The sequence below is a fragment of the Crocuta crocuta genome, unplaced genomic scaffold, assembly GCF_008692635.1.
Source record: "Crocuta crocuta isolate KB4526 unplaced genomic scaffold, BGI_CrCroc_1.0 scaffold29, whole genome shotgun sequence".
NCBI classification, from domain to species: Eukaryota; Metazoa; Chordata; class Mammalia; order Carnivora; family Hyaenidae; genus Crocuta; species Crocuta crocuta.
Genome location: NW_027533280.1, coordinates 3,613,998 through 3,627,231, shown reverse-complemented (window position 1 = coordinate 3,627,231; position 13,234 = coordinate 3,613,998). Strand labels below are relative to the sequence as shown.

Genomic DNA, 13,234 nt, shown 5'->3' with positions numbered 1-13,234 from the left:
GATGTTGTATTTCAGACCTCTTCTCTTCTAGCCGCTCCATTTTTGGTTCCGTGCTGCCTGCTCCTGTCTCAGCACCTGCACCAGATCCCAACAGCCCACCTGCTCAGGTAGAGGGAACTGGGGCGAGGGGGCCGAAGGCCAGGCTAATGAATAACCACACAGTCGTAAGCAACACATTAGGGCTTGCTAGACCTAGTGCTGAACACACACTTAATGCAACAAGAAGTTATTCTAGCCCTCCTCTAGAGCATGCAGAGGTCTCTAAGAGGTGGGGGACGGTCAGTAAGCATGTGCTCCTGCTAAGGCTGCACAGACCCCTGTGCGGTGTGCTCTGTTCTGATCAGTTCATAGAAGATTAGCAAAGAAAAACATGGGTCGCTAATAAAAAGAAGTTCTGTGTATTTCTTTTACTCTTTACTCAACAATTAACAGAAGTGGGTTATCAGGCGCTGGGGCTGCAGAGCTGTGTGAGGCATGGCTCTTTGCCCTTAGGGCCTCTCAGGCTGGTACCCGTATCCAGTTAGACACCAGAAACCTGGCCCCGTCTTCTTCCATCTGGCTCTGGGAAGAATTTCTTCTATAGAGACTGCGATCCTGACAATTGATTCCTTATAGCGCTTCCCTTTTAGGAAGAGGTGACCTCTAGAAGTTGATATGTGAAACTGTCCTGGGGAAACCCATGAGCAGCTGTGATCCAGGCCGCCTCTGCTCTGTAACAGAAGATGGCAGGGACTTTGGGGGGACCCCTGCCGGACTTCAGAAACAAGATATTCCCAGGCCTAGAGCCAACTGTGTGCAGACAGTCTGAGCTCTGTGTTATCATTTAGTTCCTAATGGAAACAAGACCCCTGTGGATGCCTGGGGAGACAGCTCCATTCCCCCCAGATCAGCAGCAGTGGGGATGGGAACCATCGCCTTGTCCCTCTGTCCGGAGGTTCTGCTCAGGCGCCCAGCACATGTGGTTGGCCTTTGTGGTGTGTTGTACCAGGAAGTGACAGCAAGTTGTGTGATCAAACATTTATTTGTCCTTCCTTTCTCAGGAGAGCATCCTGCCGCCCCCCACTCTCCCCACCGTGAACCTCCCTGATGGCCTCATTTCGCCTCCTGCAGCCACCACCCTAGACCCTACGGATAGGCAGGGCTGTGATCGCGCTCCCCCGCCCGGAGACCCCTTTATCCAGCCTCCAGACTTCGGTCCCTCTGCACCGCCGCCGAGTGTCCCCCAGCCTTTCCTCCCGGTGTTCACCATGCCCTTGCTGTCTCCCAGCCCTGCCCCGGCGCCTGCTTCCCCTGCTCTGTCGTTAGCCCCACCCCCTGCCACTGCCTTGAGCCCCCTGGCTCCACCCGCCTTCCTGCAGCCCAAGTTTGCTGGAGCCAGCAAGTCTCCCTCCGTCATCACGCACACGGCCTCCGCCACCCTCACCCACGATGCATCTGCCACCACCTTCAGCCAGAGCCAGGGCCTTGTCATCACAACCCACCATCCCACGCCTTCGGTGTCCCCCTGTGGCCTGGCGCTGCCTCCGGTCACCCGGCCGCCAACCGCTGGGCCCTCTCAACCCTGTTTAACTTTTGTGCAACCTAAACCGGTCTCCTTGACTGGGGGGAGGCCCAAGCAGCCCCCCAAAATAGTGCCTGCTCCCAAACCAGAGCCTGTGTCCTTGGTATTGAAGAATGCTTGCATCGCCTCAGGTAAGTCAGGTGCAAGGAAGCAGAGTCTGGTCTCCCCTTCCAGAGGAATATTCCCTGTCCTGAGGCTTGCAGACTTGTCACACACACACACACACACACACACACACACACACAGAGTGATGTGAAGTCAGTGTTCTGATCTGCTGCATGTGTGTGACCTAGTCTCTTGTGTATTCTCTGTTGTTCTTTTAAAGTTAGTCTCAACCCAGTTTGAAAAAGCTTGGTCCGGGTGATCTCTTTCCTGGGTCTATAATCTGTCCCCTTCAAGGAGAAGTTGCAAAGCAAATGTCAGGTACCCTGGTGGTCTTGCCTTTCCTGTGGTGAGGAAAGCAATGTCTGAGCAGCAGCAGAGGGGGCTAGGCTGCTCCCAGGGAGTGCGGTGTGGCTGTGCCTGGCCCAGCGGTGTCAGGAGCAGGCCCCCTGTATCTCAGGGACACCCCCTCACCTTCTTGTTCTGGCAGCTGCCTTTTCAGGACAGCCACAAGCAGTGATTATGACATCAGGCCCTCTGAAGAGAGAAGGGATGTTGGCTTCCACTGTGTCCCAGTCCAATGTGGTCCTCACGCCTGCCGCCATTGCCCGGGTGAGGGGGCCCTGCACAGACCGTCAGCATCCTTATAACCCCAGCGTGGCCCTGCTTTTGGGTGGTTCTCACCCAACACGACTGGTTGGGAGTGACCTCTCTCTCATGTCACTCAGGCTCCTAGAGTCACGGAGTTCCACAGTGGCATCCTGGTGACAGACCTCGGCCATCCCACGAGCAGCCAGCCGGCTTCTGTCTCTCGGCTCTTCTCTCCAAGCACAGTGCAGGAGTCCCTGGTGAAGGGCGAGCAGGCCTCTGCGACGGGCTCCAGTGAGTGTGTGCTCCAGCCGGAGCAGTTGGGACTGTGTGAGCGAAATGAGAGCGCCCACTCCTGGGTCAGGGAGGCCGCCTGTGGGCTTCACTAGGATGGAGGCTGGGCTTACCGGATGTGCAGTGATGTCTTACAAGCCTGCTGGTGGCCCGGGCTAGGAAGGGCTCGGGGTAGTGCTGGATCATCCACAGCAGCAGAAAGGCGGCAAGCGTGTGCAGTGCCGGCAACTAAAGCACTTGGGGGCCACCACCCCGATCTTCAGAAAGGCCTGGCTCTGAGCTGCCTGTTCTGATCCAGAAAGGGGGCCTAAGAGTCCTTGTCAGTGGTTTCCAGAAAACGGAAACCACCCAGCCTCCTCTACACATCAGTGTAGTCATCCCTTTGTTTTCAAGAACCTTCCATCTGCTGAAACTATTTCCACACTGTGGGCCTTCTATTGGCCAGTCGTTGGGGTAGAACTGATTTTGCTCAGCGAAGAGCTGAGGAGCAGGGATAAATGATTTGCTCGAGGCTGCACCCCTCGTGGCAGGGGTAGAACCAGAACCCAGCTCCTTCCTTTCAGATGCCACATCAGAGAGGGAGACCAAAGGAGCTCTCGTCTGAAGTAAAAGCAGGGCGTGGCTGCTCCTGGAGCTCAGTGTAAACAGTTGTCTTCTCTGAGCAGGAAGACACAAGGAGGAGAGATCTCTGCTTACAGAGATCAGACAGTACAGGGACTTGTCCAAGGAGGCCTAGAAGAACAAGGGCCTCCAATCTGGAAAGATAGACAAAGACTAGTTATGAGTCAGGCCCCTGCCACCGTGTGAGTTAGGGCTCAGGTAGTGTCGTCTTGTCCGCTGAGGCACTCAACACCGGGCGTCAGAGTCACGTGGAGAATTCCACCTGAGAGAGCACCACGGGGGGGCGGTGCCGCAGACAAGTGCACTGAGTGGGGCAGCCCCAGGGGCTCAGAGGGACTCCTGAGAGATGCCAGTGACCAGGGTGTAGCTGGTGTGGCAGTGGGCAGGATTGAAGAAAGTATAAGAAAATGTATATGTAGAGTTGGGAGAACAAAAATAAACAGGTATCTGTGTACTGGACACACAGGGTAAGAACCAGAGCCTTACCAAGGCTGCGGAAACCCCAGGTTGCCTCCAGGTGGCTTTTTAGCAGGTTGGGTTAGCAGTCAGACCTCCCCTCAAAACTCTCTGTGTCCCCCAAGACCTATGGCTGGCCGAGCTCATGCTGTGTCCCCACTCCACGTCCAGCCAGCCTTCAGGCCTCGTCCACACCTAACAGAACCTGCCTTGGGATGTGGGCAAGGATTTCTCCAGTTTGCTCTGTGGTCGCTGCAGGAGGGTCCAGATGGGTTTCCAGGGTTCGGGATTTGCAGGGGTTCCTTTCATGGGTGAGGACTGTTCCAGCTGCTGTAGTTGGCCATGTCCTAAGGTGGGGGGGTGGGGGTGTCTCTGTTCTTCTCAGGTCGAGATTGCCCAAACTCGGGGCAGGCCTCTCCGTGTGCTTCAGAGCAGAGCCCCAGTCCCCAGTCTCCCCAGAACAACTGCTCAGGGAAATCTGCAGACCCCAAAAATGTGGCTGCTTTAAAGGTATCACAGGTCTCTCTTGGATCTTGATTTCCTTGGAGGGATGGGGAAGAATGGAGAATATCAAGGGACCATTGGGGCAGCTGCATCCTTTACTAGGGACACACAGGAAAGGACGACCACACGCTTGGCTGGTGTTCATTAGGAACCTGGGCATTTGCTACTTTAACCTCGAGATTAGGTCGCCTCTTCCCATTCCCCGACCTACTGGTGGGCCCTGATCCCTGGAACCAGCATCAAACCCTGTAATATGCCGGGAGGCCACAGCTGTAGGAACCAGGTCCGTGGAGGAGGGGTCTGAGGGTGACTGGGAGGTGCCGATCAGCAGGAGTCATGGCCCCTGCCGAGGTTCTCCATTCTGCGGGGGGCAGGGGGAGGTGGCCTCCGCCACCACATCACAGTGACCCTTTGATTCCCCAGCAGAACCGGCAGATGAAGCATATTTCAGCTGAGCAGAAAAGGCGCTTCAACATCAAGATGGGCTTTGACACCCTTAACAGTTTGATTTCTAATAATTCCAAGCTGGTGAGTGGCGTTGAGTGGGTGAGGAGCCCCTGCGTTGGCCTCGGTGCGAGGTGGACGGGCAGGGCCACTGTGGCCACTGTGGCTTTGACCCTGCCGCCCCTCCCACAGACCAGCCACGCCATCACACTGCAAAAGACCGTGGAGTACATCACCAAGCTGCAGCAGGAGCGGAGCCAGATGCAGGAGGAGGCCCGGCGGCTGCGGGAGGAGATCGAGGAGCTCAACGCCACCATCATGTGAGGCTGGGGACGTGTGGCCCCGGGGCTGGCGCCTCGCGCTCCCCTGTGCGTGTCGCAGAGGCCCCACCACCGGTAGTTGCCTCTCTGTTGCGGCGCCCCGGGTTTCTGTCTTCCTCCTCCTTCTGAGGCCCCTTCTCTTGGGCCTGCCATGGCCGACCGCGGGCTGGCCCTGCCCGTTCCGTGCCCCAGGGTCCGGCGTCCCCGCCGGCCGCTTGGAGCTGCCTCTGACTCGCCCTGTTGTTGCAGCTCCTGCCAGCAGCTGCTCCCTGCCACCGGAGTCCCCGTCACCCGGCGCCAGTTCGATCACATGAGAGACATGTTTGACGAGTATGTGAAAAGCCGGACCCTACAGAATTGGAAGTTCTGGATTGTATCTTTGGGTTTTCTTGGCTTCTCCCCACCCCACCCCCCCAGCTCTGCTCACGCTTAAATAACAGACGCTGACACCCCAGTTATTTTAGAAAAAAATCCCTATACATGGTCATCGTTGGGCTCGTCAAACAGGTGGTACTGGCCGCTGCCTCGGGAGGGGGGCCTGGCCAGGCCCGTGCTGTGAAGTGAGGGTGTCGTTGGTGACTATCCAGGCTTGCGGCTTCCTGGGGAGGCAGAGCAGACCAGCTTTGCCTTCACGGCTCCTGGGAAATAAAGGCAATTGGCTGTAAGGAGCTAGAGCCACTTGTAGAGGCGACCCTGTAGGAAGGAGGCGGGATCTCGCCTGACACCCCTGGCAGCCATCTCAGTCCGTGCGGTAACTTACGTAGGGAGGGTGAGCCCTGCCCCTGCGGTGGCTGAGGAACCCGAGCTCGCAAGTGACCGGGTGGCACAGTCGCAGTTTGAAACCAGCTCCCTCGAGGCTATTGTTGGTGTGTGGGCCACGTGGTCTCTGGTGCTATCATGAGGCACGTGCACCTGAGGACTGGGGTCTGTCTCTGAGGCCGAGGCCCACCTGCATTCAGCTTCCAGCTGTCCCTCTGAGGGACAACTCCTGCCTCGTCAGTCCCCTTCCAGCCACATCTCTGCCTCAGACGGTCTGCACACACGGTGGTTGGCCATGTGCCTCCACCTTGTTACTGACCGAGGAGGCAGAGGATTTTAGCTGTTTGCACTCTAACGGCTGGTTTTAAAGAGAGGAGAGATGACAGACACCGGCTCTGTGTCCTCTGCTTTGCCTGGCTGGCTCAGCCCAGCTCTCCCCTCATCCCAATGGAGCGGGCGGCAGCTGGGCCGAGCCAGAACCTCTTTAGGAAAATGGCACATTCCCCGTTGGGCCGAGGCTCGGACCGCGGGCATTAACGTGGCTCAGATCGAGGAGAAAATGCACCTCATTGCCTTCGCTAAGCTGACTGCCTAGAGTGGTTGGGGGGACCTGCATGGAATGTGACTGAGAGCCAGCATGTGTGTTTGTCACAAGAGCCAGGCCTCGTCCATCTCTAGACAGCTTCCACCATTTGGTCTGCTGAGTGCCTCTGATATTCCTGCCAGTTATACATAAGGACTTCGGCTTTCGTGCGTGTCCTTGTGCCAGGACCCGTTCCACACCAAGGGAACCTCTCAGTCCCTGCCTCTGGCTTGCTCCATGGTCACTAACCTGTCGCTCAGTTACAGTTAGATGGGAACGTTTTAGGGAAGTGTGCGTCTTACCTAGATGTCTGTCTCTCATCCACTCGTCTGTACAGCCCCAGGGGAACTGGCCACAGGCAGGCCTGTAACTGGACGTAATCCTCCCCACCCTCGGTTACGTGTTTGCCGGTCCTCCTCCTCGCTTACGTTTTCTTTAACCCACATGCCGTGCAGTTCAGTATCATCATCAAGCCGCTCTTTGAGTCCTTCAAGGGGATGGTGTCCACCAGCAGCCTGGAAGAGCTGCACCGGACGGCGCTGTCCTGGCTGGACCAGCACTGCTCCCTGCCCATCCTCAGGCCAAGTGAGTGGGGGCCAGTGGGAGCCAAGGTGCCACGGGGCTTGCCCGCCCTCTACGATGGTCCCGGAGGGAGGAGGGCCTTAGCTGCAGACGGTGCTGTAGCCCGTCCAGGCTAGCAGTGCTGAGAGCACAGGACGATGCTGTGTAGGTGACCCTGAGCCAGAAATGCCAACCACAGGGCAGGGGGCAGACCCCCTAGCGCCTCTGCTTCGCTTCCCGCCGTCCCTGTGTGTCAGCGTGCTCAGGTCCAGCTCGCGTTTACTGAGCACCGCTGTGCAGCAGGCCCTGTCTCGGTGCTTTCAGATGTTTGCTGATTTCTTATAATTTCCAAGGCTATGCCTGTATATTGAGGTTAAAACAAGCGGACATTGGGGCGCTCTGCCAGTTAAGCGTTCAACTTCGGCTCAGGTCATGATCTCACAGTCCGTGGGTTCAAGCCCCGTGTCAGGCTCTGTGCTGACAGCTCAGAGCCAGGAGCCTGCTTCAGGTTCTGTATCTCCCTCTCTCTCTCTGCCCCTCTCCCATGCACTCTCTGTCTCTCAAAATAAAATAAAGACATAAAATTTAAAAATAAAAGAACACAAAAACAAGCGGACAAGCAGGAACAGCTAGGGATTCTCTGCCTGTCTGCAGGATGAGAGGCAGGATTCGGAGAGTTATCCTAGGGGCAGAGAGGCTTTGCTGGCATTTGTCCCTTACTTGAGCTCAGTGCCTCTCCTTGGGCGGGCATGGGAATTACCACATGGCTCGTATGTGTCAGACCTTGCATGCTGTTGTTGTGGGGCTCAGAGCTGCCGCGTGTGCCCGTGTCCCTGAGCTAACCTCCCCCTTCCTTCCAGCGGTGCTGAACACCCTCCGGCACCTGAGCACCACCACCTCCATTCTGACAGACCCGTCCCAGCTGCCGGAGCAGGCGGCAGAGGCTGTCACCAGAATTGGCAAGAGATCAGGGGAATCTTAGCAGCGCCTGGCGGGGACGTGGCCACACACGATGCCATGAGGCTCTTCCCTGCGTGCGGAGAGGGTGCTGCACCCCACGCCTCTCTTGATGCAGCGCTCAGGGCCCCCCTCCAACTCCATTGGCCCACTGGGCCACTCAGAACACTGCGCTCAGGTCTGAAGCAGGTTCGGGTCCTGCCAACAGCAATAGCCCATCTTTGGGAACCCCTTGCTGTGAACTCTCACTCAGCGACCTCAGTCGTGACCTCCCCTGCCCTCAGGCAGCCCAAAGTCCCGTCCTGCTGGCGGTCTGCGGGCCCATGGTGCCCAGCAGATGGGAGTAGATGGGACAAAGAGGGCAGGGCCTCCTCCTGTGAGCTAAGAGGCTTAAGGGTTCCTGTCCGGTTCTGTCCTCAGACTTAGAGATGCTCGCTCCTGTCACCCCCCGGGCATTCAGATGGCTCCGAGTGACCCCTGTGCCGCTCTGACATGCTCCCGGGGCAGGTGGAAGGCGTCTTTCTTCCTCCCTCAGACTCTGACGTTGTAAGTAGGTTTGGACGGCTGCTCAGGCTTGCGCATGGCAGGCTGTCTCCCACCGCACCGGCCACCAGGGAGCCTCTGAACCCGTGTGCAGAAGCAGTGGGTTTGAATGCACGCGGGACCAGAAGGAAAGCACGAGCAATGCAAAGCTGCCGCCCTGGCTTAGAAACCCCCTCGGGCGGCACTGCGGTCTGGGATGACTTCGTTCTTCCTGGCATTGTGATGGCCACGCGTCGCTGACTGGAGAACCGTGGCCCGAGGAGGCCCCACCTCACCGCAGGCCCTCGTTCTCCGCCTGCTTCCAAGCCGCAGCCTCGGACGGAGCAGCAGCCTTCGGTGGACGCGTACAGCCCTCAGGGTACAGCATCTGAAAGGCCAGACTCCGCGGCGCCGTCATCGGCCTGGTCATCTTGTCCGGATTGTTCAGCCAGGAACACCAAACCGTAACAGTTCTCGGACCAAAGATGTCACCACACCCAAAGTCTGCCCTGTCTTGTGTTTGGAGGAAGAAATCGAGTGTTGACAGGCAGAACTCTGAGGCAGCCAGCCTTTGAGTGGTCTCTAGGCACCTCCCGGATTGCAGGAAAGAGTTACACTCCTCTTTGGTCAAGGTGGCGGGATGGCTGGAGGCCATGGCCTGCTTCCGAACGGGGGGACTTCCAGCTCGGGGGCCAGGCTGTTCTCTTGCTGTACCTGCAGGAGGAGCTGCAGACGGGAGGGCCGGCGCTCGCTCTAACCTCTACCACTCAGGAAGCCCAGCCGAGGGTACCTCCTTGTTCAAAGAATGTGCTTCTGACGTCCTGCTGCGAAGTCCAGAGGGCCGGTGGACTTGCGTTCGACCTCTGGCCTCCCTGCAGGGATGGAGCCCGGGCAGGCTGGGCAGGCCGGGCCGAGCTCCGCCGGGGCTCCGGGGGCTGCCTCCTGAGGCCTGGGTCCACCCGAAGGCTCCCACTGGTTCCCGGAGGCCTGCCGGAGGTGCCCCGAGGGCAGCCAGCCCCGCCTCAGCCCCAGCCCGTGAAGGGGGTGTCCTCTCCCTGCCGCCGGCCATACCCGCCGTCTCTGCTGCAGGTCACCGACCGGCCGCCTGCTCCCGTGTCTGTGCTTCAGCCGCATACAAGAGCAGCTTGGCGGCACCCCTCAGCCTCCCCAGAAAAACATGTTTACAGGCCTTCCAGATCACTCCCCTGAGGGGCGAGCACAGCACAGGGCAGGGCTCATCCTTCATATCCACTGGGAAGTGGTAGGAGGACTCGCCCCCCACCCCCCAGGGTAACCGGAAAGTCTCCCTTCAGAAGGGGGAAGACCACCATGGTAAGAACTCATTAGGGTCAAAAGGAGAAACATAAGATGTCCCCAGCTATGAGGGCTCGTGGAGGGTCATGAGCCCGGTCCCTTCCACGGCTCCTGTGCCTTTGTAAACCGCGTGGATGGCCGCAGTGCTTGGCCCACCCAGGCCTCTCCTGAATCAGCAGCCTTCCGCGCACCCCGTGCTGGGTTTTTGTTTGTTTGTTTGTTTTGTTTTTTTTAACTCCATGGGGTATAAAATCGGCCTCTTGCTTCTTCGGCCTACCTCTCCTCCTCTCCCTTTTGCTGAATTAATGTTCATGATTCCGTTTTGTTGAATATTTAAGGCTGTTAGGTCACGTGAGACTTTGAGGGGTATGAGAGAGAGAGAGCGAGAGAGTGTGTGTGTGTGTATGTGTGTGTGTCCTAGCAGACTGTTGACTAGATGCATGTTTTTGTTTCAAGATAATTACTTAAATCCATTTCTCTTGGTGCTCACGATTACCACGGCTGTAGGGCCACAACGCTGAATCTCTTACCACAGACACGATTGTTTCTTGTCCCAGAATCATTTCTTGCTTGTTTCGGAATCGTGTTCGATGAACATAGTCAGACAGGGGGCCCGGCCTGCGTGCAGGGTCAGCGAGACCACTCTGCTGGCGGCCGCCAGGGGGCGCTGACCCCGGGGCTGTGCCGTGTTTACACTCCTCACCCCTGCTCCTGCCTCTACTCCCAGGAAGGAAACATTAAAACGCTGACACTTTGGAGAATTAGACAAACAATCTGAAAAGAAAAAAAAAAGGCCCATCTGGCATATAAATCTTTGAAAAGCATTTCTGTGAAATCTTTCTGTGCCATCAGTTCCCTTCACACTGCTGCCTGCTCTGTCACAGCGAGTGGGTCAGGCAGGGACAGGGCAGGTGCCGCCCTGGGGCTTTCTGAGAGTGGCTGGCCGTCCCTCCCGCCTCTGGCCTCAGGCGGTTGCCCGCCCGCAGTCAACCTCGCCGGTGCTCCCGGCCGCTGTCCAGCCATTTTCTCACACTGGAGCTGTGGTTCCAGCATCAGACAGTAGCTCACGGGCGTCACCGACTCTTGTCGGGAGGAGGGAACCCCCCGCCCTGCCCTGTTCCTGGAACCTTTGCAGGAGGAGGGGCGATCAGTCCCATGAGTCCTTGGGCACCTGGCTTCATCGGCTTCCCGACCTTGTGACCTGACCCCTTCCCTTTGCTAGAGGTCGGGCCTGAAGGTTTTGCTGCTCTGGTCGATAGAAACATAAACTTAGACTGTGAGGGGGCGTGGCACCCCAGGGTGGTGCCGGCCCCCTTTGTCTGGCCCCAGGTGCGGGGGTCTGAGAACTGAAGAATGAGCAGGTTGGTGGTTTCCAGGGTTACGAGCTGTCACCGTGTAGCTGAAGCACACATGCTACGTGGGGCCAGGCTGTCCCTCAACAGTCTCGGCCCCGCTGCCCGGGGCCCTGCACGCTGGGTGCGAGCTGGCCCTCGCGCTCTTTTCTCCCTGGTGGGAAGTTGCCTTTCCCTAGAGACGCCCTGCTTCTCATTATGCACTTTGCCAGTGGTGACACCTGCCCACCACTAGCCGCAACTTAGCTGTGCCAAGTGTCCTGCAGGCGCGGTCTCGTCAGGAAAGGGAGCTGGGGGGCCCTGACGTGGGCCGTAGTCTGTGCCGCGGGGCCCCAGTACCTCGTGTGTTAAAGAGAATCTTCACCACGTCTGAACACGGACAAGGGGAGAGGAGGGCAGGGCTGGAGGGCGGAAGAGCTTGGACAGATGCTCAACACCTGTTTGTACCATTCAGTAGTCTCCTTGGCCTTGAACCCGTCCAATCGGAGGGGCTGCAGGAGCAAGGAGAAGCCTTAGGACCCACCGTGCACCTCCACAGCTGCTCCATTTTCTTTTCCTTCCGAGGACTTGGCTTTCCTGGCTCATCACACAGGGGGGCTGTTTCCTTGTCAGGGTTTTTGCGAAAATCAGCCTTTGACAAAGAAAAGGGAACTTTTCATGTTGAATGTTGGCTTTGACTCTGTGTGTGTGTGTGTGTTGTGTGTGCGTGTGCGCGTGCATGTGCTTGCACAAGCCTGCCTGTGTGCATTTACTTAATGGAATTTTATTTTTGTGAAATTCCTTCCCAAGTATGTAGCAAAATTCACCTCGATCTCCCAGGCAGACTTCCGGTTCCACAGTCAACCCTGGGCATCACTCATTTGAAGAATTCTCTTCTGGGTTTCTTAACAGAGGTGTGCTACTCGCAAGGCTTGAGGTTCTGGAAGGTTGGGAGACACACACGTTTTTTCCATCGAGTTTCCATCCTACAGTCGAAGGGTCTGAAGGGCTCGGGCCCAGGAGACACAACTCCAGGCTGTTTCTCCCAAGCGAGCTTGAACACAGCCTGTCCCCTGCAACGCCCTGCTGTCTGTGTACCCGAACCTTCTCAGACAGCCCCCGAAAGGAAACCGGATTCATCTACTCACTTTGTAACATCACGGCTGAGCCACCACGTTCTCTTCCTTTTCCAGGTTTCAATTCAGTATGTAACTGGCTCGTTTTTTCTGTTGTGAGCTTTGGTAATTGTCAGGGCTCCATTAGGAGGAAGTCTCCTCTCGTGGTCTGAAAAGCAAAACCGAAGAAGAGCCTTGTTAATCGGAGGCTCCTTCAGGCCTGCGCCATCCAGAACACCACCCTTCATGCTCCGCTGCCGAGAAGCACGTTTCCACCAGCTGTATTCAACACTACAATGCAGTTTTAAAACTATATTTGCATCCGAGACAATAAAAAGCTGTATTTTTTTTGAAAAGCCTGTGACGTGTGGTCTTAAGTGCTGCTCTGTTGGGCTGTGGAAGAGATGATTCAGGGAAATGGGAACAAAGTGATGCCAAGCCTGGCTCACTCATTCTAACCTTGAGGGCTGGGTTCAGCCTACGCCAGAGGCCTTGGCGCGGAGAAGAGAGGCCCGAGGTGGGTAAGGGGTCCTGAAGAGAGGCTTCTGGAAAGGCCCATGACAGAAGCCCGAAATGACCAGTTCTCCCTGTGAACTCGCCAAGGTGGACAGAGCATCGTGGCGTTTGCACATCCACGTCCCCATCTGAGCCTGGGCAGGCAGTTGAACAGGGCGGTCGTGCCAGGGTGTGCAGTCACCCATGGAGCACTGCACTTAGAGAGTACAGGTTATCGGTGTGGCTAACACTGGCCTCGGTGCTGAAAGTCTTCCGAGTCGTGGTGATGGCCCCAGGAGGCTGGGGCCTCCCTGCTGACCACTGACCCAAAACCATAGGTGGAGAATGCAGGGACGTTGAACAGCAAAGATGTCCCGTAGCCGCGCCGAGAAGACTTTGATGATCTGTGTTTAATTTAGGAGCTTCTCTTTTCCATACCATCTTCCTGTGTCCCCCAGCGCAGTCACTTGTGCCTGGGAGATGACCCAGTGAACCGACCCACCCATGCTGCCTCTTGCAGGCGGCCCGGCTCCTGCATGGAGCTGCTAGCTTGTTTCACCAAATGGCCCAGATCTGCATCTCTGACTAAAATGCCGTGGGTTGATACACAGGCTCTTGTCTGATTAAACCTGCTGCCTCCCCCAAAGAAAAAGTCTTAGTGACACAAAGCAAGATTTTGGGTCTTGAGAACAGGAGGCCCTAGAAAC

The 13,234-nt window shown here is 57.1% G+C and overlaps 1 protein-coding gene across 4 annotated transcripts in view; it reads left to right on the top strand.

Annotated features, from left to right (window-relative positions):
* MLXIP (MLX interacting protein) overlaps positions 1-12,391 on the top strand; it is a 62,282-nt gene extending 49,891 nt beyond the window's left edge. For 3 of the 4 annotated variants that reach the window (XM_077748096.1, XM_077748094.1, XM_077748098.1), the window contains 10 exons: positions 16-107; positions 1,041-1,692; positions 2,154-2,275; positions 2,392-2,545; positions 4,008-4,132; positions 4,550-4,654; positions 4,763-4,890; positions 5,140-5,263; positions 6,688-6,817; positions 7,654-12,391. In XM_077748096.1, coding sequence (XP_077604222.1) covers positions 16-107; positions 1,041-1,692; positions 2,154-2,275; positions 2,392-2,545; positions 4,008-4,132; positions 4,550-4,654; positions 4,763-4,890; positions 5,140-5,263; positions 6,688-6,817; positions 7,654-7,775 — 1,754 coding nt within the window. In that variant the 3' untranslated portion in view covers positions 7,776-12,391. The remainder of the gene's footprint in view (positions 1-15; positions 108-1,040; positions 1,693-2,153; positions 2,276-2,391; positions 2,546-4,007; positions 4,133-4,549; positions 4,655-4,762; positions 4,891-5,139; positions 5,264-6,687; positions 6,818-7,653) is intronic. The other variant, XM_077748095.1, reaches the window with a different exon arrangement.
* The last annotated feature ends 843 nt before the right edge of the window (positions 12,392-13,234 follow it).